The sequence below is a fragment of the Pteronotus mesoamericanus genome, unplaced genomic scaffold, assembly GCF_021234165.1.
Source record: "Pteronotus mesoamericanus isolate MK-2021 breed Mesoamerican mustached bat unplaced genomic scaffold, CSHL_Meso_final contig_2, whole genome shotgun sequence".
NCBI classification, from domain to species: Eukaryota; Metazoa; Chordata; class Mammalia; order Chiroptera; family Mormoopidae; genus Pteronotus; species Pteronotus mesoamericanus.
Genome location: NW_026555084.1, coordinates 30609883 through 30636817, shown reverse-complemented (window position 1 = coordinate 30636817; position 26935 = coordinate 30609883). Strand labels below are relative to the sequence as shown.

Genomic DNA, 26935 nt, shown 5'->3' with positions numbered 1-26935 from the left:
TTAAAACTTTTAAAATGTTTTAAAAAGTAACTAGTCTGAATTGAGCTGTGTTGTAAGAATAAGTTACACAATGGATTTAGAAAACTTTGTGCCAATGAAAAGAATGTACATTTTCTCACTAATCACTTTATATTGACTACCTGTTTGAATGATAATATTTCAATATGTTGAATTGAATACCATATATTATTAAATTTAATTTCACCTTTAAACACTGTGGCTACAAGGAAAAACCCAAGCTCCCTGTCCTGCATCTGGGGCTCACTCTGTGACCCTGTGGGACAGCTCTGGCCTGAATGACCCTACTTGCCAGCTCCCTCCCGCGTCGGCCTCTGCGCTGCTCTGGGTTCACCAGGCCGCTCTGGAGCCTTGGCGTTGCTCCCCGCTCTTCCTGGAAACCTTCCCTCATATCCTCACGGATACTTTCCTCACTCCTTCTGTTTTCTGCTAAAATTATCAGAAAGAACTTCTCTTAACAATCAATTTAATGTGGCCTCCAGGGCATGTGCACACCCACTAACTCTTGTTTCAAAACACTATGGCCCAGCCTATATAGAGGGGATAATCTCCCCTTAGGGAAATAGAACCCCTATGAAGTCAAGGTCCTTGTCTCTTTCATTTACTGCTGCTTTTCAAGAATAGTGTCTGGCTCATGATAGATACTAAATAAATATTTGTTAAAAAAATGAAAGGATGAAATATCACAAAAATAAGGAAGGTTATATCTAAGAGATTTTAATGTCAAGGAAGAGATTGGAAAATGAGAAGAACTAGCCTTTCCTGAGTGCCTACAATAAACTAGACACTGAGCAAAGCACTTATGTAAATCCTAATAAATCCCCACAAAAAGATCTTTACAGATGAGAAATCGAAAGCTCAGATAATTTAAATAACTTTCCCGCGGTCACGTAGCTGCTCTAGGACAACATTTCAGTGCTTTTCATTTATCTCCTCGTCCCCGAGGGCCTCCCCCGACGCCCAGACTCAGTCGGATGCTCCCGCAAACTCCCTCAGAGAACCTGCCCCGCACTGTCCCTTCGCCCCCTTGGTCACCACTGCGGTCCATGCGGCCAGGTGGCCGTCGGAGCCTGACGTCTCCACTGCACGGTGAACGTCACCAATAGCTGACAGTGAAGATCTTGACGTTTCTGTGTCCAGAGCCTTCCACCTTGTTGAATGCTTGCTCGCCATCACCTACTTGTTAAATAAAAGAACGAATGAAGGTTAATTTCCTCCCAAAATGTAATAACAGCTGATGAGTGAGTTAAGTGTGCCCCTTGAGAACAAGTGATTTTGTAGAGCAACTACGCGAGTGGCACCCAGTGGGATAGAGCCAGGCAGGGCGTTGCAGGGGAGAGGATGCTGGTGGGTGGGGGGACTAGTTGTTCTTGACAGTTTACCGGAGGTCATGGGGCCAGATGGTATGGATTTCCTCTGACAATGGGCTGTCCAACGTGGCGCCTCCCAGCCACCAAGGCTACTTAAATCAAAGACAATTAAAATTAAATATAATTGAACAATCCGTTCTTCAATCTCACCAGCCACATTCCAAGTGCTCAATAACCAGGCATGGCTAAAGGCTCCCTCATTGGGCAGCACAGATAAGGAAAATTCCCATTAAGGAAGAGTTTTATTGGGCAGCACTGTTCTAGAAAGTTTAAAATGTCCTTGGGAAGATAGAGTTTTAAATCGGAGGGGTCCTGCTTGATTAGTTTTGTAGTCTAACGAAAATTAAACTTGGAGAAAGAGTCCAATAATCAGCATCCCCGAGTGTTCCCGGGCAAGACCTAGACGTGGGTAAGGAGCTGCGTGGTCCAGTGATGGACACTTGGTGAGATGCAGGGGGCACAGCCCGCGGCCAATGGGGAAAGGGGCTCCCCCGGGCTCCAGGCAGGCCTGCTGCTCAGGGGGCCCCCGCCACTCTCTTGTGGGATGGAGCCCGTGTCTAGTTCCTGTCCCTACAGCCTTGCGTGTTTGATGCACAGACAGAAGACTGACCTGTGGGGAAGAGGAAAGGGTTTGGGCTGCCAAATGCACCTCAGACTACAGTTAGATAAACGCCTATGGTGAAAGTTGTTCAATACTCCCTTTTTCAAAATGTCACATATTTTCATTCAGGTAATTTCTTCATAACATGACTTTCAATAATTTTTGGCCAATACAGTTTACCTTTTCCTTTTTTTGAAATCATGTTGCTGGAGATTTTACCTCCCTAATTGGAGAAGTAAAACATTCCCTGTCATTGCCTTTGAAAATAAAATTGTTTATAGACAAGGAAAAAAATGTTTTATTTTCTGATTAAGTTCCCATAGTTCATGGTTCTCACTTCTGACAAGAGGCCAGTAGGGGAGGTGGGGAGGGGAGCCCTGGGCAGGCCCACATTTCCTATCTCAGCAGGAGGGGACATGGGAATTTTATGTTCTTTATGGGGTGGAGCCCCCACTCCCCATGATGACCCCCAGCCTTCTAGGGTTAGGTCTTTCCTATCCCTCTGAGATTGTCTTAGGAGAGACACCGGGTGACAATGTTGTGTCTGTGGAGAGGTGGTCAAGGATGCAGGTAGGGACTGGGGATGCCGCAAGGTCCGGGAGGAGGTGTTGAGGGGGGACAGTTGGCTTCCTGAGCTGTGAATGGGACAAGAAGGTTAAGAGAGAAACCTGAAAAGGACCAAAAACGCGGAGAGGAGCGAGGGCCGACCTGGGCGGGGCAGAACGGTAAGGGTCAAGCCGATGCTTAATGGGCAGTGGACCCGGGGAGACGAGCCCAGAGAGACACGGGCGCTGGTCTGGGACTCAGGCATCCGAGCTCCGCCGATGAGGTCAGCGGAGCCGGCGCGCCGGGAGGAGGGCAGCGGAGCCCCGGGACGCCGCGAGGCTGGCGGAGGGGCGGGACGGGACGGGAAATGGGACGGCGAGCAAGGGCCGCGGGAGGAGGGACAAGGGGGCGTGGGCGCTGGAAGCCGGAGGCGGCCCGACTCGACCAGTATCGTTTCCTTCCGGAGGGGAGGCCGGCTCCGGACCCAGGCGCGGAGGGGGGCGTCCGAGGGCACAGGAGTGGGAGACACCGCGGCCGCGCTTCCCACGGCTGGCAGAGGTGGCGTTTGTAGCTCCTCCTCCGAGCCCGTTCCGAGCCCAGCAGCAGGGGGAGCGGGAGGCGGGGAGCGAGGGCGGGGTATCTGGAAGGAGGGCGGAGGGAGGGACCAGGCGCGCCAGTGACAGGGTGGCAGCCGAGGAGCGGACGCGGTGTCTCTGCTCCACCTCCTCCTGCGGCTCCTCTCCCAGCTGCTGCCGCCGCCGCCGCCGCCGCCGCCGGGAGAAGTTTCACTCCAACCCTCGCTCGGAAGCCCCCGACACAGAGCGGAGTGGGGACCGCGGCAGGCCCCAGCGACCCACGGTGGGCTAGGCGCCGGGAGCGCTCGGAGCCCGAGCAGGCGTGGGCGCCTAGGCGGCAGGCAGCGGCTGGGGCTGGGGGCGCGGAGGCGCAGGCGGGGCGAGTGTGAGCCAGCGGACCCGCGCTCAGCGCCGTAGCAGCTCCGCTAGCGTCGGCGCCGGGCAGCCGCGATGGCCGTGCGCTCCCGCCGCCCGTGGGTGAGCGTGGCACTGGGGCTGGTGCTGGGCTTCACAGCCGCGTCCTGGCTCATCGCCCCCAGAGTGGCCGAGCTGAGCGAGAGGAAGAGACGCGGCTCCAGCATCTGCTCCTACTACGGCCGCTCGGCCGCTGGCTCCGGTGCGCAGCAGCCGCTACCCCAGCCTCAGTCCCGTTCGCGGCCGGAGCAGTCACCGCCCCCCGCACGCCCGGAGCTCAAAGGGCCGCATCTGGCTGAACCAGTAGCTGGGGTAGCCAGTTTTCGGAGCAGTCCCTGGCAGCAGCCACCTCCGCTGCAGCAGCGGCGACGAGGACGCGAGCCCGAAGGCGGGACGGGGCTCCCCGGCGCCCCCATGGCGGAGGGGGAACCCGAGGAGGAGGACGGGGTCGCGGCTCGGCAACAGAGAGGCGGCCGGCCGAGAAGCAGCCACAACGGCAGCGGGGACGGGGGCGCCGCCGCCCCGAGCTCCCGACCCCGAGGTTTCCTGTACGTGGGGGTGATGACCGCGCAGAAGTACCTGGGCAGCCGCGCGCTGGCGGCGCAGCGGACCTGGGCGCGCTTCATCCCCGGCCGCGTGGAGTTCTTCTCTAGCCAGCAGCCGCCCAACGCTGGGCTTGGCCAGCACTCCCCACCCCTACCTGTCATCGAGCTGCCCGGGGTGGACGACTCTTACCCTCCCCAGAAAAAGTCCTTCATGATGATCAAGTACATGCACGACCACTACCTGGACAAGTATGAGTGGTTCATGCGCGCCGACGACGATGTCTACATCAAAGGTGACCTCCCAGCGGCGGGTGCCCCGTTTGCCGGCCTCCTTTCCCTGCCTCCAACCCCAGCCCCTGCCCAGCCCTCTGTGCTTTTGTGCCAGCACGTGCTCCGGGCTCCTGCAGCCCCCAGCCCTCCGTCCCCGCCCTCGCGTCCCCGCCGCCCTGGTCCGCGCCGCTCCTCCTCCTTTGCTGCGGTGCGGGCTCCTCACACCTGCCCGTGTGATCCGCCTTCCTCGCGCTTGCTTTCTGGTTTCCGCTTAGCGCTGCTCTCTACGGCGCGGGAGAGGTGCGGGCCCGGACCTGAGGGTCAGCGGAGGGCTGCTCCCACCCTGCCCTGCTCCGAAAGCCCGGGGGGTGGCAGGTCCCCAGGTCGGTCCAGAGGGGCGTGTCCTCGAGGAGGACGGGAAGACCGCGGGCGCCGGCCAGGGAAATCGCTGTTCTTGCTTTGTTCCCCTGTTTTTTGTTTTAAGTGGATCTAGTGCGGTTTCGGAACTGGGCAGACTGAGGAATCGTCTCCTCTGCCCCGGGCCCTCCCCTAAGCATTTCCTTCCCTTCGCAAGCCCCGCGCCCCGCGCCCCGCACTGCGAGTCCTGAGCATCCCGGTCGCCCCAGGCGCAGCCCCCTCCAGCGCCTACTGTGCGGCGCCGCGCTGCCCCCGCCCTCATCCCTCAGTGAAACCCCCCAGGCGATGATGGGCGTCTTGTCAGGTTTGGTGGCGGAAAGAACCAGGCGACGTCCTGGAATTGTCCAGATCCCCGTTTCTCGGGCAGTGCGGGCCCGACCCGGTTGGATCCTTGGCGCATCTTGGCGGCTGCGGCTGTGAGCAGAGTCTGGAAGTCCCCCGCACCAGGCGCTGCCACCGCGGGAGAAAACTTTGTCAGCTTTTTAAGGAGGCGCGGCCCTTCACCCTGAGTGTGGGTGGCCCTGGCCAGAGATTTGTAAACTCCGCGGGGAGCAGTTCCCGAGAGCTGGAGCGAATCTTTCGCGTCCGGCCTGTTGCGGGATGGAGAGGGGCGCAAGGGAAGCCGCGGGCTGTGCGGAAGGGCGGCCTCCCCGCGCACAGCGCGTTTCCCAGCTTCCTGCCCAACCCGGGCAGCCCCTGCTGAGGCCCTGCCTCTGGGCCGGGAGCCTCGCCGCGGTGCCCTGGCCCGGGCGGTGGCCCCTTCCCCGGGGCGCAAGGGAAAAGCTAGCACTTCTCTTAGTGCTGTGAAAGGTTGTCCTTTAGAACATTGAAATACCATATTCTTTCCATTCCTGCTAAGATTGAAAGGCGTTTTGTGTTAAGAACCCGGTAACAGCCGAAACTCACTGAGATCCGAGGGGCGTGGCACGGGATCCAGCTGGTGACCGCGGTGTCTGCTCCTCGTCAACGCTGGCGAAGGCGCTGACCGGGAACACGGAAGGCGCTGCCTCTCCCAGCGCAGCGTTTGCTAGAACGTCAGGTGCTTTGGACCTGTGTTCCCGAATTTTAAATTGTTTTACCTGGTGAACTCACAGACTCTAAGGAAGCCCATTTTATTCTTTAATTTTTTACAAATGTTGTTTTTTTTTCCCTTAAACCAACGCTTTCCAAAGTTCCAAAATTAAATTTCAATCAAGTTAAGGACAAAACACTAATCTCGATCAATTGGCAGTAGAAAAATAATTATTGGACATTAACAGTCTGTTAGTCAATGCTAAATGTCAATTTTTAATATATCTGTGAATTGTATCAGTTCAAACATGCTAAGAAACCTCTTTATTCTCATCATTATTTCAACTAAAAAATCTGACAGTTGTAACACTTATTAAGGTTTTTTAGTGACCTTGACTACAAGGTCAATACAATTTTATTATGACTTAATGAATAATGATAAAAGAGTACTTTGAAAGTAGTAGAATATTCAGAGAGGTTTTTCTTCTCTGCAGTTGTTTCAGACTCACAGGGAGTTCACACACCAGATTGGAAGTCCTGCCCCTTTGTACTTTAAACGATGATGAAATTAGGAGAGGAGTGACTGTTGCCTTTGTCTTTGCAGGCGACAAGCTGGAAGAGTTTCTTAGGTCACTGAACAGCAGCAGGCCCCTCTACCTGGGCCAGACTGGCCTGGGCAGTGTTGAGGAACTGGGGAAGCTGGGCCTGGAGCCCGGGGAGAACTTCTGTATGGGAGGACCCGGCATGATCTTCAGCCGGGAGGTTCTCAGGAGGATGGCGCCACACATTGGCGAATGCCTGGGAGAAATGTACACGACGCACGAGGACGTGGAAGTAGGACGATGTGTTCGCCGATTTGGGGGGACTCAGTGTGTCTGGTCCTATGAGGTAAGACTTGAGCTAAGATGAAAATGTGGGCGTATGGCAGGTGTGTGCCACCTTACAGACTGGGCAGCGATTCTGCTTATTTCTCTGTGTCTTTGCATTTGCTTGAAAATGAGAGCACAGCTGGTTATGGACACACGGGGATTGTGGGACATACCTTTGTTATAGAGCTAAGGCCTGTCTGAGGTCTTCTCATTAGCGTGACCACTCACCTTAACCTTAACCAGCTGCCTGGACGGGTGGTCACATCCCTGAAAGATGTTCTCCCCTGTTATTTGCTTTATGGGTGTTTATAGGAATACGTACCCTTTCCTCTCTCTAACAGGAGGACTAATTCTGTGGGGCTGTAGCTTTTAGCATTTGGTGCTTAGTTGTTTGTTGCTGTTGTTTTGGTTAGGTATGTAATTGCATTTGTTTTTCTCCAGTAGTTAAAATCTGAAGGTTCTTTGAAGATTTTTGTGTGGAAATTTCACATGTATTCTTTTTAAAGCAGAGGAAAAGTTAACTCATGATAAATCACTTATGATGGATTTATTCACACAATTTTAAAAGACATTAATGATCTAGAATAACAGTAGATCTGAAGATGTTAAGTAGCTGCTTGATATTTTGATGGGTTCCCCAGAGGTTGTTTATTCTATATCTGAACAGCAACTATTATTTAAGTGATCTGACTTATGAACTTTTGTACAATTGCAGTGATAAGTTTTATGAAATACTTTCAGATTGTTTTCCTTTTCAGAAATTGGTTTTTAAGTGAAAGACAATAAAAAAGATAGTTTTCTTGAAAAATGATCTTAGTAAACATTGATTAAACTCTTAAATAGTGTATTGCAGTTTTCTAGCTTGGTCTTCAAGTAGCTGGAGTAGAATATATTTTAGCCATCTGGTGCACACCTTTGTAAATGATAACTCAATTTACTTTTCACATTTTCATGGCTCTTGATATAAGAGAAATATTTTATGAAAATATACAGGGGTGGGCAAAAGTCAGTTTACAGTTTGAATACAAACAGTACAACAATTAATAAATAATACAAGAATAAACTCCTTGTTTCACATGCTCACAGTTGTAAACCTATTATTACCCACCCCTATAGTGCCTGTGAAATCCTCATATCACAAGATCTCATAGCCTCATTCATTTTCCACTTAGAAGTTTAATCTCACTTTAGTAAATTTTGCTTTTTTCCCCTGTTTTGTGGTATTTACACTGTAGGGAAATAGTTCTTATACTTATTACAGAAAGTAAAAGTTACTTGAGAACTAGTTATTTGTAGTATGTCATATGCAAACTTAAAATTATTACATACCTCATTCATTTTGATAAGGAAAATTGTAATTTTCCTTTTATAAAATGTTTTAGAACTACCTTTTGGAATAAAAATTTACGCAAGCATATTATAGCATAAAAATAGGTAATTTAGATTAAGATGAATGAAAAAGATTTGTCTTTCGCCATTTAACATATTGGGTTGGCCAAAAAGTTCATTTGTTTTTTCCGTAAGATGACTCTAGTAGTGCCTAGTTTTCTTTAACTTCATTCAAAACCATTTTGTTAAATTATATTGTGACAGCTGCTGTATCATCGTGCATTAAAGAGAAAACTTATCAAAATTGCCGAACTTTTGTGTATCCATTTTAATATTGAAGATGGAAGTAAATGAGTGACATTTTTGGCATATTATGCTTTATTATTTCAAAAAAGGTAAAAATGCAACTGAAAGGGCAAAATAATTAGTGCAGTGTATGGAGAAGGTGCTGTGATGGACTCAACTTCTCAAAAGTGGTTTGCAAATTTCATGCTGGAGATTTCTAGCTGGACCATGCTCTACAATTGGGTAGACCAGTTGAAGTTGATCATGATCAAATTGAGACATTAATTGAGAACAATCAATGTTATACCACTTGGGGGATAGTTGACATACTCAAAATACCCAAATCAATAAAGTTATTGGTGTAAATGAAAAATGTGTCTTTTATTTTATGGAAAGAAACTAAATGGATTTTTTTTGGCCAACCCACTAGAAGTAACTGGAAAGCAGCAAGCAAACAAACAAACTCAATAACGAAAACACACCCAGTGGATTGTTTACATGTGGATGTTATTTTGCTGGCTTAATGTATGGATGAGTAAAAAAAAAATCATTCATATTTAAAAATGAAAGTGGAAAATTATTGTTTTACTTGATACTTTGTTGCCTTGACATCACATACAAACCTTTTGTTTGTGTCCCTCCCTCCAAGTTTCCATGGACTCTGCTGTGAGGGCATGACCCTTGCAAAGCAGCCACCCATTCACGTTCCCAGAGAGAAAAGCGCGCTCACGTGGCCTGCGTGCTCACGAATGGATTCCCTGTTTTATTTATGACATAGGCACTGTGTTAGCGTAGTGGAAACTCAGAACTTTTCAAAAACTACGTACATGAAGAGACAGACAAAAGGGACTCCAAGTCTTACAGGATGGAACTTGACATTCACCATATTTATATCTCCTTTTCACTATACTTTTGAATTTTAGGCCAATCCTTGTCCTTTACTGACTTCAGAATCTGTCTGAAAAAATCATTTCTACATATTTTTAGCAATAATAAATATTTTCTAAAGGAATGCTGTTTCAGAATGTAAACTTTATGTTTTGCTAAGCGATTCTATAGAATTTATTTTGTTTTGGAATTTCACTCTTTAAAGGATCAGCTTATATGTATTTATTTTAGCAGAGCATAGATTTAATCCTAATGCAGAGTCTCAAAGTCTTCTTTAAAAGAATGATGGAAAATTTTATTATGTAGGAGTAAACTAAACAGCATCTATGCATAAATGTAGTAGAGATAAAAATACAATTAAATCGTATCTAAGCCTTTTACTATTAGGGTGTGTTCCATGTTTATGAGACACTGAGTTGGTCGGTTGGGCAGAGGAAAACTGAGGCTTTTCAGTGTGGCTTTCCGGTTAGTGGAAGTGATGTTCATCTTTTCTAGCATTCACAGTGTGTGGAAAAATTTACCTCTTCCACTCTGGGCTGGCATCCTTAGTGAAGGTGAGATTTCACATCTGGTAATAGAGTAAGTTATGAAATTGATCAGTCATTTTGTTTCCATATTTCCTTTAAAAGAACCATCTGTGACAGAACGCTCTTAATATTTTGAATGTCTTTTATCTAGTATCGCTCATGGATTTCAGGATTTTGTTTGGCTTTTCCTCCCAATAAACGTTCTTGCGGAGTTAACAGCACTGTGACAGACACATGTTCACAGTTACTACGTTTGAAGAGATGAAGCATTCGTGATGGAATTTGATCTTTTAAAAAATGATGAGCAGGATTGCAGAAGATCTTGTAGGAAGAGAATTGGACAAAAACATTAGAATGCATAGATTAGGTAGCTTTTCTGGAATATAAATTATAGTTTTTATAAAACATAGGAATCTTCTCGTATTCTTGTTTACTGTTCAGTTGAAGTCTGCTTTCTCTGTGGTGTGTATACAATGAAGCACAGTGTTGAGAGAGAGAGAAGCCTAGGAACTTGAATTGGGGTCTGAGTCACCTCTCTGCTACGTATTAGCTTCATCGTCTTTTGTAAGTTACTTCTCTGAGCCTTGTTTAATTGAACAGAAAGTGGAAATTTTAATAGTATTTACCTCCTAGATTTTGGAGATTAAGGGAAACGGTGAAAGGATCCATGTGAAGCCCTTAATGTAGTGTCTGGCATGTAGTAAATTAGCAATAGTTGTTCGCTATTATTGTTTACAAGGCTGAATAGATCAAGTACTGTGTTATATATAACATGGATTCATTGATTCAGCTCTATCAAAACAGTCAGCCTACAATTTGTTTTTCAGTTAAAGATTCAAGTTTCAGATTTTTTAGCACAGCAAAAGAAACCAATATGTTTCAGGAAGACTGTTTAAAACATGCGTTACAAATATTAGCTCCAGTCTTTGAACATCATATTACAGTATTAACTAACTGATCTGAAGAAGACAGTGTGGAAAATATTTAAAAATTCATTATTCAAGATGCATAATTAAGGAATATCAAACAGATCACACTCTATTTCCATTAACAGATTATTAGTGCATAGATTTCTAGATTAGTTGCCGAAACAGTAGTCCCCTCTTCTGAGTTTCTCTAGAATTTTCAGTAGGAAAAGAAGCCAGTTGTGTCCCGTTCTACAGTCAGCTCACAGGAACTTGTCTCCCGTGGCACCTGGGAGCTCCTGACGAAGTCCCCCAGGTTTTTCAGGGAAGGGTGTAGAGCTTTAGTTCTCACAAGTAGGTCCCAGAGGTCTGGGAATATGGGTCTTTCCTGTTAGCCTCTTGCTCTATTTCCTTCTCCATCAACTCCAACAACTTTTCCTTTTATCCTCTGTCTTTAATGATAAAATAAATCACAAATGCACATTCATGTGGTTCTTGGTCAATTACCATGCTCATGACAGGCCAACCCTGATGTTCCGAGAGCTCACGGATGTGCACCCAGATCACACTTAGGGCCACGGGATGCCTTGACCTCCCCCTAGGAAAGAAGCCTTAGGCTGCTGGTGAGCCTCCGACACACTGGCTGGGTTTTTGTGGGCCTGGGGCCTCGGGAGAGTCAGAATTGAGAGTCTCCCTGCTGCACCCGGATGTACAAACATCTAGTGTTTAAGGATGTGGCAGATGTTAATAATCAAGACTTCACAGGTTGCTGTTATATTCATTTAGATCTCAAATTGTATGAGTAAAATTACCAAATGTTCGTGAAAAAGTATTCTTTTCACTCTGTGAGTATTCGAATTTATTGGCCTCTACTCTTGGCTCTGTTTGCATGTGTGGTCCAGCTCAATCTTGGCTACTGTTTTCCCAGATGTCTGAACTGCAGTCTGGCAGCTTGGGAGGCTCCACGGGGCTTGGAAACGTGGTCTGACGCTCAGGGGGTTTTTGTTTTTGTTTTTTGATGACTTTACAGTCTTCAGTCCCCTTCATGTCCTATGGTTGTCCATGAGGTTCTTCTTGCATGTTTATGTTAACATATGTTGTAACTCCTTGCATGTTTAATCCTCCTTGCACATTTAAGTGGTTCAGGTGGGCATAAAAGTCTTGATATTTTGAACCAGATAATCCCATTTGCAAATTTCATTAAAATATTCTCTAGCAAACGAAGTGATTCTCCAGTGAGAATGAGATGTACTTTTTACATAATTTACAGAATAATTTTTTCAAACTTGGCTGTTAGAATCATATGTCTTATAGTATAGTTAGATGTTTTTACTAAATAGCTACAAATCTATATAATACAGTTATATGTTTTGACTTAAAAACTAGAAATATATAAAATAGAGTTGTATGCATTTACTAAATAACTAGAATGTCCCCACTGTTAAAAAATTGTTTATATGATTCATTTTCAGCATGTTTATTAGCAGAATTGGAAGTTCTGGGTTTTTTTGTTTGTTTTAGTAGGGTCACTTATATTCAAGCATTAAAATAATTTTAGCTTTAATGATTCTTCTCCCTATTAGGGAGTTTTGTATTTCATCTATCTAAGAGTCATTTTCAGAAAAGCTTGAATTTACCTTTTGCAGTTCAATGGAGCCATAGAATATGTATCTTTATTTCATGTACTTAAATGTTGTTTCACAGAAAACTTAGCTGCATGTTGATAAAAAATATTTCTCTGTGAGTTGAAGAAACCCATTTCTTATTAGTAAACATATTTTTATTAGATTCCTGAAAGAGTTAAGTTCAAAATGTCCAATGTCTAATCTTGGCCCCTTAAGGTATAAACGCCCTAGGGAATTCCAGCACAAAGAGATATGTTCTGGAAGTGCTTCTCTGGGCTTGTAATACCAGAGAGTTACATCATAAAAAATTTAAGTACGTGTAAGTTCTTCATAACATAACCGTTAAGGTTAAAATACGTCTGCCATTCTTATCAGGCTATTGCATATCCTTTTAGCTTCTTCTTATTACTTACGTGCTTCCCTCTTGTGTGTGGTGTTTACTGAATCCTGAACGTGGTTTATGCACAAGAAGTATACTAATATCTACGGGAAAGGTTCACTCTGGAGTTCTGATCTAAAATTCAGTCGTTCGAAAATCTTTTCTTGGTCCTGATTCAGTCGTATTTAGTTTTTAACTCAGCTAAAGCCAGTGAGCTTCTCACACCTTCTCCTGTTCCACTTGTCAGTTGAAATCATCAGGCATCATTTTTATGAAATTTCTTTTCAACCACAGTTTCCTTGACTGTACAAAATAAAACTGCATTCCAAGTTGAAGGAGAAACATGGCATGATCTTCCCTACTTTGTAGTCTCAGTTGGTTCGTTTCTATTGTTCACTGGTGCCCTGTCCCCCGGCTGGTGACCGTGTGTGCTTTCCAAGAAGATGGTTTCCAACAGTTGTTAAAAAATGCTAAGTTTGGATGACTCTTTTATGCAATATGGAATAAGCTCTATGATAACATAAATATTCATATTAGTTTACAAGCCTTGGATACTCTTCCTCTTTATTTGAGCTTAAGGATTCTAATTTTCTGAAAAGATTCCAAGTCTATTTTCTACTTCTACTTTGTGTTGGTCTCCAAAAAGCAGTTTTGAGAAACATTTATTTCAGTCTCTTTTCTACCTAGTAAATTATGCTCAACATACAAAGAAATCTATCATATAACTATACTACATTTTACTCTGTTGTAGCATGTACTTTCGCACAAAGGTGTAACCTTTAATAATGTGTTTGAACAAAACATAAATTTCATTGAAATTTTAAAAAATCAGTGTCTTGAGTCCTAGGAGTCATTATTTGACATCAACAAACCATAGGACAACCTAAGGAAACTGAACTACTGAGGGGTTGCAGTTTCTCAGATTCTGATGTGTGCTTCACTTAGTGCCCTACTAAACAATTGTCTAGGTAACCACACGTAAATCAGGTGGAGCCATGATATTACACTTAATGTGACCCTTTCTTGCAAAGGTGTTGGGCATTTATAGTACAATAAGTATGTTACAAGTGTCTAAGTTAACTGAATCAAAAGCATGCTTGAGAACACTTCGGCAGGCACTGTTTGAAACTAATTAATGAAATGGATATCTTAATCTTTTGAGATTGTAAAATCTTTACTCACCGTTTATAATTTTGAAAGTATGTCCCTTATTCTTCAGTCAATGGTATCAGAACTTTGCATTATCCCTTTCAGATTTATTTATTTTCAATGTAGAACTATTTATTTCTAGAGTAATAGTACCTCAAAAAAATGTTTAAAGGAGCATACATATTAATAAAAGTAATATACAACACAATAAAGTTAAAATGTGTTCGCACGTGTCCCCTCACCATAAACCAGGACTGCAACACCAAAGGGCAGCTCTGCGGGAGGAATTCTACTTGGAGACAATGCACTTATGGTCAGGTGCAACTTTGTTTGCTACCTTGCTTGATTTTATTTGAAAATTTGGAATGCTCTTCAGAGAGCCCTTCAGAGATGTCCTCACTTGACTGTTTTACGTTGGGGTGACCAACAGGAAGTTTGAGTTATGCCTGTTTTTGGGTGAGAGCCCAGGGTGCAGCTGTTGGGACATTGGCTGGGAGGAGATCTGTGCTTTCCTAACCTGGGGGGAGGTAGAGACGCCAGCTCCAAGTGGAGGACTCAAGCCAGATGGAGGACCCCACGGCCAGCCCACCTGAGGAGCAGAGTCAGGCCCGGAGAAGGCCTTCCGACGTGGCCCTGAGTTAGCAAAGCAGCGACCTGGCTACTGAGCTGCTTATTACAAGTGTCTCTTTTCATAAGCTTCATAATTATATAAGCGTCTTATAAATTAAAGTTACATGTTTATTAAATTTATTCTATACATATTTAATTTTAAGGTAAAATTTGCATGCGTATATTAAAATGTTGAAAGAGCAACATTTTGATGAAAAACAATACATTGTAATAATCTAATGTTCTATTATATAGAAATACATTTTCTATAAAACAAAGACATTTAGCATACTGATAAATATCTTAAAATATCAAAAAAATACTGTTAAAATACATTGAAAACAATGTGCCTTAGGATGCAGCCATCTTATGTCTTACCTAGCCAGCCAGTTTCATTTGCTCACAGCTGTTCACCCAGCGGCTTTTCTCACAGCGGCGAAAGCACAGGGGCCTTGCTTGTCCTCACAGGGCTCACAGGAGGAGGGGCCTGGCTTCTAATCAGTCTCCTGCTTTCATGATGGATAGAGAATTGGGTTTCTTGTCTTTGTCATCTTTCATTCTTTCATTCTAAGTCATGAAAGCTCCAGTTGAGTCCAGCAGTGAGCGACACCTGTCTCGGAACGAGAATCAAATGACTCTTACTTCAGTTTACTTAACTGGGCATTTCCCCTTTGCATTACTGTCTTCTGAAGAGGAGAAAGAGAAAGCCATATTTAGTAATGTAACCGCATATTTATGTATTTTGTGTTTGTTGTACTGCATAGAGCACTAGGAATTTAAAAAAAAAAATTAAGCCTGGAGCTATACCACCTCGCTTCAAGTCCCAGCTCTGCCATTCACTAACTGTGTGGCCTTAGACAAGTTGTTCTTCTCTGTGCCTTAGTTTCCTCATCTATCGAATGGACATAATGACAGTACTTACCTCAGAGAACTTGAGAAGATCAGTGAGTCAGTGCACATTGCCGCATCGGAGTGGTATTGGGCGGTGTTAAACACTCTGCAACTGTAGCTATTTTCGCCGATGCAGATCGGCATAAAATAGTGCCAACTGTCCAGAGCCTTGGTGAGGAATAAAAAAGGTCAGTGTATTAAAAGCTCTTAGAATAATGCTTGCCACACAGTAATTCTGGTATAGCTGTTCAGTGTTATTAATATTTCCCAGTTAACAATGTTCATAGTCTTTTTTTTCTCCTTCATGGGAAAGAAATAACATTGATTGGAAAGAGTTTATTGCAGTTGCTTTTTGAAAGACAGGCTCTGCTGTAGGGGGAAGGTGCTGATTTAGAGGTTTTCTACCCGGACTGCACCATGGAATCCCCTGGGGAACTTTGAAAAATCTGCTGCCGAAGCCCATCTCTGACCCAGTAGATCAGAATGTCTTACAGGGGAGGCCTGTAGCCTGGTCGTGTATGAAACTTCCCACGATAGTGACCCCGTTGGGGCTCGAGGGCTTAGACCACTGTGCACGTCTTGTATTGACTTTCTGTTTTCAAATATCCAATTCATTTTTAACTGTTTGTTATAAATTACTCTTTGTTTTATTTTATTTTGGGAAAAAATCATAGTAAAGTAACCAACACTTTGGCATTTCTTTGTACATCCCTTCCAAAGATCTAGTCACTGGATTTAAATGACCATAAAGCCATTGCTCACAACGACAGTATGTTTTTTCATGGTCTGCTTTTCCTTTTTGTATAGTACTCCTTTCTATTTAAGATAAATTCAAAATGGATTTTAAAACATTCTTAGGAAAAACTATTTTGTGTATTCATGCAAGACTTAAGAATGCAGGCATACCTTGTGTTGTTCTTTGCTTTATTGTACTTCACTGGGTGTGTGTGTGTGTGTGTGTGTGTGTGTGTGTGTGTGTACGCATGTGTGTGTGTGTGTTTACAAATTGAAAGCAAGACCCTCCACCAGCAAAAAGTTTACAACTCTCCTTATTGCGATTACCGTTTTATTGTGGTAACCAAAACCACAGCATCTCCACGATATGCCTCTATAGATGGAGTGTATTCATTGACTGATTGCTTTAACATTGCCTTATCGAATTGGAACTCAGAAGGAGAAAAAGAGTAATTTGTTTGATGATTACAGAAACTGTAACTTATTTAATAACTTGGTCATTGATTTCCACCAGCCATTGTCAACAAGTATTTTCATGCCCACCGCTATAGCCAACTGTTATAATTGAGGAAAGTACAGGGTACACGGGAGTGTAAGGGAAGACGTCCCTGAGGAGAACAGGCAAGTGCAATGCTTTCTGCAAACTAGAAGTAATGCCCAAGGACATTGCCAGGTGAGTGGGGACACTTGGGAAGGCAAAGATGGGAGAATAGCATGATAGCAAATTGTGGTTTTGGTTCACATGCATCCGGAGGCAGGAGAAATGAGGCTCCAAGGCTGTTGCTAAACCTTGATTATGAAAGGCCTTGTATATCATCGGCAGAGGCATAGAGTGTATCTTGTAGCTCAGTGACGCTTAGAATTACTGGGGGTGATATAATTGGTTTAGGTACAATTATGGTGGAGCCCATGAATAGTATGTTAAAAATGTCTCTGGGAGATTCTATCAAATCATTAATGAAAAATCAGCTTCACTGATAGTGGGGAGCTTTGATGCATTCATTGTAGGTGAGCGCTGTGATCAGATTACCACGTAGAGTCTGTGGCAGGGACCGATGGGTTGGAGGCGCTTGTGTCCAGGGATACCATGCAACACAGTTAGGAGGCTATGCATCCTGAAAGTCAAAGGAGAAGTAAGGAGGTGAGGTTGAGAGCTATCAAGAAGAGAGAATTGACAGAGGTAGTGATGAATCAGCTCAAGAGGTGGAATGGGGAAAGTTTAAGTTTGACTCCTCGATTTTGGCCTCAGATGATAGTAGTATTTCTAAGGATAGGGAATAGAGGGAGAAGGCTAAGTTTGGGGGATCGGTGTGTTTGAGGCTTGGGCAGAGGAAAAAGGAGTTCTACTTGGAATACGCTGAGTTCTGTTCATTATTCATTTGTTCAACAAATACTTATTGAGCATCAAGGCAAAAGTCCCTGCCTTATTTTCTAGAGGGCAGACGATTTTCTGTTGTCTTTTTTAAAGACAATAGATAATCCGGGGAGAAGTAAGGAGTGCGGTCCCGTGTACAGTTTTAAGTGGGGGTTTTAAATGGGGTGGGGAGAGGGGCCTCCCTGAGAAGATGGCACTGAGTCACGTGGAGATCTGAGGGCGGGGGCTTTCTAGCCTAAAAACAGCAGGTAGGCAAGTCCCCAGAGAAACGCACCTGGCAAGCCAAGAGCTCTCCAGGAAGCCCGAGAAGCTAGGGTTGCGCTAGGGTTGCGTACGGGGCAGGGAGCCTAGGAAAATGAGAGCTCACAGAGCAAAAGGGGCGAGAGACAGAGGCAGAGTCTATGTGCAGCTTTGCAGCTCTTTGAACAATAAACGCTAATTTTTTAGTAGCAGCATGAGGCCCACGTAACTGGAACAGCTTTTCCCAGATGAGGCAGGCTGGGGTATCACTCCATTGTGAGTACTGTCAGACCACGTAAATGCATTTTAAAAAAGATGTTGACTCCGTTATTGTTTAAAATTAAAAAAGAGATCTGTCACACCACAGTCATAGAGTGAAAAAGTTTGGTTCATTTAAAATGTAAGATTAAAGATTTATTTAAAATTATTTAAAATTTAAATTGTATTTAGTAATTTAAACCAGGAATATTATAAAATGGTTTAAAACCTAAAAGCATAAAAATACATACAGCGAGAAATTTCCCAAATTCTGTCCTCCATCTGTCCCGAGTGGTTCTCCCCCACAGTCGCCCGGTCCTTTTCCCAGCGTCTCTTGTGCCTCAGACTACGAGGTGCACACTTTATTCTCCCCGCCCCAGTTTTGTTTGCTACAGGAAGTAGCGTACCATACACACTGCTCTGAATGCTGGCCTTTTCAATAAAGACTCTTTCTTGGAGTTATTCTTATATCAGTACCTCATTTTCATTAAATCTCATGTTCAAAAAACAAAATCGTCATTCCTTTTTATTTTAGTGCTGCCCATTGCAAAACAGATGAACTGTTACTGTAAGAGAAGCCGCATGTGAAAGCAAATGGAAACCAGGCTGCTCGACAGCCGCGAGTCAGTGTGCAAGGTCCCACCCTTCGTAGCCTGCTAAAAGTTTTTCCAAACAGTAACAGGCTCCCCAAATAATTAGCTTTTGAAGATATGTCTTATTCACTTATTGTACAAGCATTTATGAGTACTTCTTGGGTTTCAGATACTTTGATGAGTGCTAGGACAGGTAATTTCTCTGTGGAATTTATAGTCTCATAGAAGGAGATAGATATGATAAACAAGTAAACACGTAGGTGATCACAAACTCTGATGTTAAATGAATAGGATGATGTTGGAAAGAGGAAAGGTGGAGTCAACTTTAGGTGGATTTACCAGGGAGGGCTTCTGGAAAGAGGTAATGTTTGAGGCCAGAGGCATTAGAATGAACTTGGGAAGAGTTGAATGTCTAGGCTAAGGAGGCAGCCAGCGCAAAGGCCCTGAGGTGTGTGGGGAACTGACTGGAGGCCGGTGTGGCTGAAGTATAGAAATCCAGGGAGAAAGTGGTGGGAGATTGAGGTTCCAGACAGGTGAGAGCCACAGGGCAAGAGAGTGGGATCGCTCGGACAATCTTAAAGAGCTGAGTGGTGTGACTGACTTCTAACTTCATGTTCCTTTTTTTCATAAAAAATAATTTGTATTTATTTGAACATGTAAATTCATGATCTAATATCTTTCAGATACAGTGTGATGTAAATGGTATCTTGATGCAAATTATAATATTAAAAATATTTTTGAATATTATTTATGTTAAATATCTACATTTTTAGTACAAATATGCTATTATATTTAGTATGTTACACTACATAATTATTATAAATACTACATATTATGTATCTTATATTTAATATAATATGTGTATATGTACAGAAAACATTACTATATGAGCTTGTGAGAACAGATTTAATTAGGGAGTCACAAAAGTACTTTGTTACTAAATGAACAGTAAGTAGTCAATGGACATAAAGCACTATAAATGTCACTTTAAATTTGGGCTTCCATTTATTACATGTGATTTACCAGAACTTGTATGCAATATATTATGTCATTGTATACGTTTCTGCAAAACAAATTCTGGGTCATTAAAGCATATAGGATGGAATTTTGTCCCACAATACTATTTGGCAATAGATCAAAGTTCTTTTTCTTTCCCTTGACATTTTGGTTGATACATCTGGAGGACATTCTTATTATGTAGAATCATTTCATACAGTTTCTCTCTGAAATGGCTTTAGTTTAGTGTTCCAAACCTCTTAAGGTACATATCTTACTATATGAAGCTGGAGTTTTGGAATTATGAACATATAATTCTGTTTGGTGTCTTAATTAATTGAATTGTAAATGCTTTAGCTACAGACAGATTTAGAGCAGGATAACCTCAGATTAATTACATGGCATGTAAGTACATTACCCTCAATTTCCTATCTGTATAATTGCTTATGTATAGATTCATGTATTTCCCCTCTGTTTAAAAATCTGCATTTCTCTATTTACCCTTGATCTTGTCTTGTTTCCCTTTTTTTAATTAAATAGACATTAAAATTTATGAAATTGTGGTCATTAAATTACAGCAAGAATATCTTCTGACTTTGGAACATCTTTGGAAAGACATTATAATCAAATAATCCTTGTTAATCAGTATTTGCTCTTCTGACAATATACTGTATAGTAGTGTTTATAAATATTTCCATTGGTTATAAGCATGTAACTGATGGCTGCTCTTGTTATTACATACATTTGATGTATATATTTGTTATTATAATATTTATACATTCAACACAGTAAATTCTGCATAGAGATTGCCTAACACTTAATCGATTCAAAAAATAATTTCAAATCCATTAAAATTGATTTGTTTTTCCATTTGATTACACATAACAGTATACCATAAATTAACTTTTGAAACCTAAGCAATATAATGAATGGTAGTATATTAATTGGAATACATAATTATGATTACAATATAATTATGACAGTCCTGTAATAATACAAAAACTTGAAGCAGACCCTGTAAGAATAGGCCTTTTAACAAGGCCCTATAAGGCCTTATTGAAATAAATTTAGTTTTTTTGTCCTTTTTCTTATCTCAAATAATTTCTAATTTTCTTAATCTCAACTAATTTCTGATATTCTTTATCTTAACTAAATTTTAATTTTCTCTCCTTTATTCTCCTAGGTTTTTTCTTTTTTTCTTTTGGTTTGTTTTCTAATGCTCATAAGTGTTCAAATGCTATTATCAGTTTTCACTTGGCCTGAGTCTTTTCCTAAAATGATTCAGCTACATTGGCCTAATATTCTGGACGTGTTATGAATTTTGATCACACTTTTCTTATAAAATTAAACTGCCAAAGTAGTAGAGAAAATATATTTCAGTTTTGAGACTTTAACTTTTTTCAACTATCATTTATATTAAATACTATTTTGTTTCAGGTGCACAGCATAGTGGTTAGACAATCATATACTTGGCACAGTGATTCCCCTGGTGTTTCCAGTACCCACCTGGCACCATACATAGTTACTACAGTAATATTGACAATATCCCCTAGGCTGTACTTTTATCCTCATGACTGTTTTGTAACCGTGCCATTTGTACTTCTTAATCCATTCACCTTTTGCCACCCAGCCCTCAACCCCCCTCCTCTGGCAACTATGAATTTGTTCTCTGCATCTATGAGTCTTTTTCAATTTTGTTTGTTCATTTATTCTGTTCTACCTTTTAATGAAGGGTTGCATGAAGTAGGTTTTATGTTCATAGATGCAAAGACCAGCCTAGCCAACACCCTCCAACTATCCAAGGCTTGTAAAACAAATATAAATCGCATTTGAATTATACCTAAGTTCTATTTTATCAAATACATTATTGAAGAATTTCTTGAAACAGTTGTTAATGAGTGAAACTGGTTTACCAAATTTGGCGGACAGTTGTAAAATGCGTCTGGAAATAATGAGAGGAAGGTTTGTTCCATTGCTTTTCAGGTGTTATTGTATAGCAGTTATTATTTTTGTATATAAGTATATAGGTAATGATACCGACAATTCCTGATTATATAAAATGTTTGTGCTTTTATTTTTAAAAGAACCCCTGCTTTATTTTATTCTCTGTCCAAAGGAAGATTAGCGATTGAAAACATTATGTGAAAAAAATACTTTTAGGGATTGGAGTGATGAATTCCTTTTTTGGTTTTCCCTTTCTCCATGCGATTGTTAAATTCCAGTTTATACGCATGAGCCTGTGGGACCCCACATTTACAGGCCAGCCTGCACGATGCCCGGGTAAGTTGAATCAAGAATGATGTTAGCAGCATATGCTTCTTATGGCCAATTTATGTACATTTATCAGTCACAGATTTTGTAAAATGAGAAAACGATGAAAATACTTTTTTGTTAACATGTCTGCCATATTATTTTCCTATAGTATAGAATTAATGCAGCTTGGCTAAATTAATCTAGATCTGGGTCTAACAGAGTTTCTTTTATTTTAAAAATTGGCAGGTAATGGTGCCGTCTTTTGGTATCACTGTTTTGATCAGATTTGTTTCTTTTGAATGCTGTACTACTATTGATGTAAACTTGGACAAGTCTCTGCATCATTTTAACAGTTAAGGTACATAGGCCAAGACAGTGGAAGCCAGAGCAAGGACTTATTGCAGCATAAAAAGCAATGTAGCCAACCTGATCAAATGCTGATCTGTAGCTTGATGTGGTTCTATTAATTTCTACTCTAGCTCAATAAGAAAAAGTACTATGCTAGGGCATATCTGAAATGTCTAGCATTTTGTTTTGCTAAGATGAACAATAATCTAAGCTTCTAACCATCTTCCTGAGTGTAAAATAAAATAATAATAACCACCAAATTGATTTATATTTATATATAGCTGTAAAAATAAAGTTGATCATTAGTCATGTACCAAGCACTGAACTGGGCTGCAAGGGGGAGTTAGGTGAGAAATTTCCTTTGCCTCATAATACAAGTGGGCAACAGGCTCAGATGAGCTAGTAACTTGCTCAAGGTCACACAGCTAGAAAGCCATCAGCATCTTGCTTTGAACTCTGGTTTATTTGATTCCAGAGATCATATTTTTCTTAAAATGTACATTGACATTCTGCCTAAGGATTCAAAGAATGACATTTAATTTTTATTTTAAAACTGCAATGTCAGGTTGGAATAGAAAAGGTCAAGTATATTCAGTACGAGGAAATTGGGAAGAAACGAGGCAGGTGACAAAGGGCAGACAGTAAAGACCCCAAAGAGAGAGCTGCTGTCACCCATTTTAGTGTTCCTTTCTCTAGATGTGGTTTTACCTGATAGAGAGTCTCTTCATCTTTCCGGAAGAGATCTGTGAAGAGGGAATGAAAGGGACCAAAATTATTATAGTTCTCCCAGTCCTTAGCCTGTAGGTTTATAGAAAAAGTATGTAACAATATAGCTTTCATTTTCAGTAGAAACAGAGAATTGTTGATTTTACTCTACCTCAGGGCAAGAATAAAAATGTAGGCTGTCAATTTTATCTGAATTATTTTTCTTTCAGTTGTACTATTTAGGAAAAAAGTACATATGGGCATATGTATCACACTAGAATTTCACTTATTGGTATATACTCTGAGAACTCATCATTTTATTTCAAAAATGGCCCTTGTTCTGTATTTAGCTCATGATAGAGTGAACATTTTTTTATTTACTGCTTAGTAATAACATACACTTAAAGATTTTACAGGAACAGTTAAATATATATAGATACACACACACACACACACACATACATATATTTAAAAGAGCCAAAGCTTTGTAGAAACTCTTATTGTTTCAGAGAGTTTTAATATGAGTGTTTTATAATGATTTGTTCCTAGGAGTGACTTTTACGTGGACTTACACTGTTAATAAGTTCTTGTGAAAATTCCTGAAGGTAAATGGGCTTATTACCATCTTTGTTAGAGCTGTTGTAGTAATGTGGTTCAGGTGAGTGCTTTGCTGTAGATAGAATATGAGGACAAAGATGCTGTTTTGATAACAGGTTTAGAAAGGAACAGTGATTTCTGGAATCACATGTAAAGTCATACAGTAGAAATAACAGAACATTAGACCATCTCTGCCCGAGTGTGTGCAAAGCACTCTCAAGTATAAGATTCCGTGCACTGTTCTAAGCATAGTCTCCTCCCTGGAATTGTATACAGTGGAGCTGGGAAAGAGAGTGGCTGTATGAGGAGATTACCAGCATAGAGCAAGCATGGCGTTGATGAACCGTGCACAGACGAGCCCTGTAGATGTTTAAGAGGAGCCATCGGGGGGCGCTGTGAAGTTTGGGCAGTAGGGCTCGGAGGAGAAGTTGGTCTTGACTTTGAAGAGTAGGTAGGTCCATTCTCCAAGGATGGGCTGTGGATGGTGCCCCGAGGGCATGGTGGCCAGGCTGCCTCCCCCCGGGGCAGAGCAGCAGAGGAGGGCGTCACAGCACCAAAAGAGGGAGCCAGAGGTTCTGTCCGCTCGGAGGCGACTGCAGGAGGGCCAAGCTGCTGGCAAAAGCAACGCAAAGACAACAGACAGGGTATGACAGGCGAACCCTGAAAAATATGAACGAGGACCCTCTTTGACGCCCAGAGATTGAAGATGTCCTCTAGCCTCTGGTTGAAGTAAGTTCTTGGGATTCAGGAACCCTCAGGCCACTTGGTTAATTTAATGTCCTCTTTGCAAACAGCTTTATTCTAATTTCTGTCAAGGTGTCTCAATCTTTCCAATCCAGTTCATTTTTTTCCTTTAGTTTGTCAAGCCAGGTGGCTTTTGTTCTTTTTTTATTTTATGTTTCCCATGATCATTTTATTCCCCCTATCCCCTCTTCCACTTCCACCCACCCCTCTGCTCACCCAACAGTCACTGAGCTATTGTCCGGGTCCCTGAGGTCTTTTTCTTTTCTGCTCTGTCATGCCACCTCCCTCACACCCCTCCCACCAAAGCTGTCACCCTGCTCTCTATGAGTCTGTCTCTACGTTGCTTGTTAGTTTAGTTTGTTCGTTAGATCCCACACAGGAGTGAAATCATACGGTATTTGTCTCTCTCTGACTGGTTTTTTTCTCTTAGCATAATATTTTCCAGGTTCATCCATACTGTCGCAAAGGGTAAAACTTTCTTTTAACAGGCAAGTAGTGTTCCATTGTGTAAATATCTCATCCCTGTTTTATCCACTCATCTCCTGATGGGCACTTGGGCTGCTTCCGAAGCTTGGCTATTGCAAATAATGCTGCAATGAACACAGGGCTGCATATATTCTTTTGAATTAGTGTTTTGGCTTCCTTTGGATAAATTCCCAGAAGTGGAATCACTGGGTCATAAAGCAGTTCCATTTTTAATTTTTTGAGGAAACTCCACACTGCTTTCCACAGTGGCTGCACCAACTTGCATTTCCTCCAACAGTGCCCGAGGGTTCCCTTTTCTCCACAGCCTCAGCAGCACTTGTTGTTTGTTGATTGGTTGATGGTAGCCGTTCTCGCAGGTGTGCGGTGATATCTCATTGTGGTTTTAACTTATGTCTCTCTGATGGCCAGTGACATTGAACATCTTTTCCTAGGTCTATTGGCCATCAGCATGTCCTCTTTGGAGAAGTGTCTCTTCAGGTCCTTTGTCCATTTTTTAATTGGATTGTTGTTGTTTTTGATGTTGAGTTTTATAAGTTCTTTATAAATTTTGGACAGTAACCCCTTATCAGATGTATCCGCGAGTGTGTTCTCCTATTCAGTGGGTGTCTTTCCATTCTGTTGCTGGTTTCCTTTGCTGTCTGACCAGTCCCTTTACTTTAAATTGCCTTTGTCTCAGCCTCCTTGATCTTACTACAAACTACTGTGGCAATGTTCATAGGCTCATTATCATGCTAACTAAAAACAGGTGTTTTTTCATTTTGACTAATCCACGGAAAAAGTTCCTGTTTAGTGAAGCTTTGTAAGTAATTTAAAATATATATATTTGTCAGAAATATATATAGCCAAAAAATGTGGCAATATTCTTATTTATTAATGCTGCTCTACCGTTGTTTGCACCTGTAGAGAGCCAGACTCTTCTTTTGTGGGTCTCAGCGGATGGGCGGGGCTTATTTCCTTCAGCAGAGCTGGAAATGTAGCCCTTTGACAAGGAGACACTCATTATATGCTGTCTCAAATTTTAATTAAGAAGATTATTAAGTGCTCAATAAATTATACCTGGGCTTCTAATATTTTTATTTTTTTAGATTATTTTTTACTAACCTTCTATCGGGAAACCAATATATACCAGCTTAAGGCCATAGATGTTTGGGTAGATGTGTAAAGACATTTTACAAGTTACTGTGTCAGATATGAAAGTATTTGGCTAAAGAAAACAGAAAGCTTGGCCATCGTGGCTTTTGTCTGTCAGTCTGCCAGATGCAAGGGTGAGAAGGTCACGACCAAGTGGATGTGGAATGACATCATCCTGGTCCCAGGCTTTCCCTGCCCTTCTGCCCCGCCTTTGCTGAGAGTGTTGGCTTCTGTGCTCACGCTTGTAGACTTCAGGGCACTTTTACATCTCGAATCCTAGTTGCGGTTTGGGAGGGGAGAGACTTTCTGTTGGCATGAGATCAGTCCTACTTTCAGCTATGCTCGTTTTCCCCGAGGACTTCTGCCTGCATCTCCCTGGTTGGAACTGTGTCATCCGGCCATCTGTGGCTGCGGAAGAGCGCAGTACACTGAGCACTTCTAGCATTCGTAGCAGAAGAAAGCAAGGGAACAGGAGCTTGGGAACAAGTGTGAACACAGTCAACCTCTGGTACCGGTGTTTTCTAGAGAAACAGACCAACAGGATGTATGTCTATCTATCTGTCTATCTAGCGATCTATAGAGAGAGATTTTAAGGAATGGGTTTATACAATTTGGGGGCTGGCAAGTCTAAAATCTTCAGGGAAGTCTGGCAGGCTGGAAATTCTGGCAGGAGTTGATGTTGCAACTCAAATCTGAGAGCAGTCTGGAGGCGGAATTCCTTTCTGCTTAGCTTTTTGGGGGACCTCATTCTTTTCTTTCAAAGCCTTCACCTGATTGGATGAGGCCCACCCACACTGGGAAGTGCTTTGTTCAAACTTTACTTATTTAAATGTTAACCACATCCAAAAAAAATGCATGTATAACAACAGTTAGACTGCTCTTTCACCAAACAGCTGGCCTCAGAGTCTAGCTGAGTTGACACATACAATTAATCATCCCTCCTACATTATTTAATAAGGTTTGATTGTAACCAATGGTTTAGAGCTGTGGCCTACTCAAGGCCAGAATCAGCTTTAGTGTATTCATATATTTCTGATTAATGTTTAGTTTGTGTGTATTAAATGCAATAATTTTTCTATGTATCTCAAAAAATTTGCATGATAATTCTGAAATAGAGTTAAATAACATGCTAATATGCATTTTAACAAGAGAAAGGCGTGAAAGAAAGATACATCAAGGTCGCTTAGGCTCTTATTTAGTTCTGAGGAGGTAAATGACTACCAGCCTTTTAGCCAGTGAGCTTGCTTTTAC

At 42.3% G+C, this 26935-nt stretch overlaps 1 protein-coding gene across 1 annotated transcript in view; it reads left to right on the top strand.

Annotated features, from left to right (window-relative positions):
• Positions 1–3560: 3560 nt before the first annotated feature.
• CHSY3 (chondroitin sulfate synthase 3) overlaps positions 3561–26935 on the top strand; it is a 246880-nt gene continuing 223505 nt past the window's right edge. The window contains exons 1-2 of the mRNA XM_054568511.1: positions 3561–4362; positions 6372–6655. Of these exons, the coding sequence (XP_054424486.1) occupies positions 3561–4362; positions 6372–6655 (1086 nt within the window). The remainder of the gene's footprint in view (positions 4363–6371; positions 6656–26935) is intronic.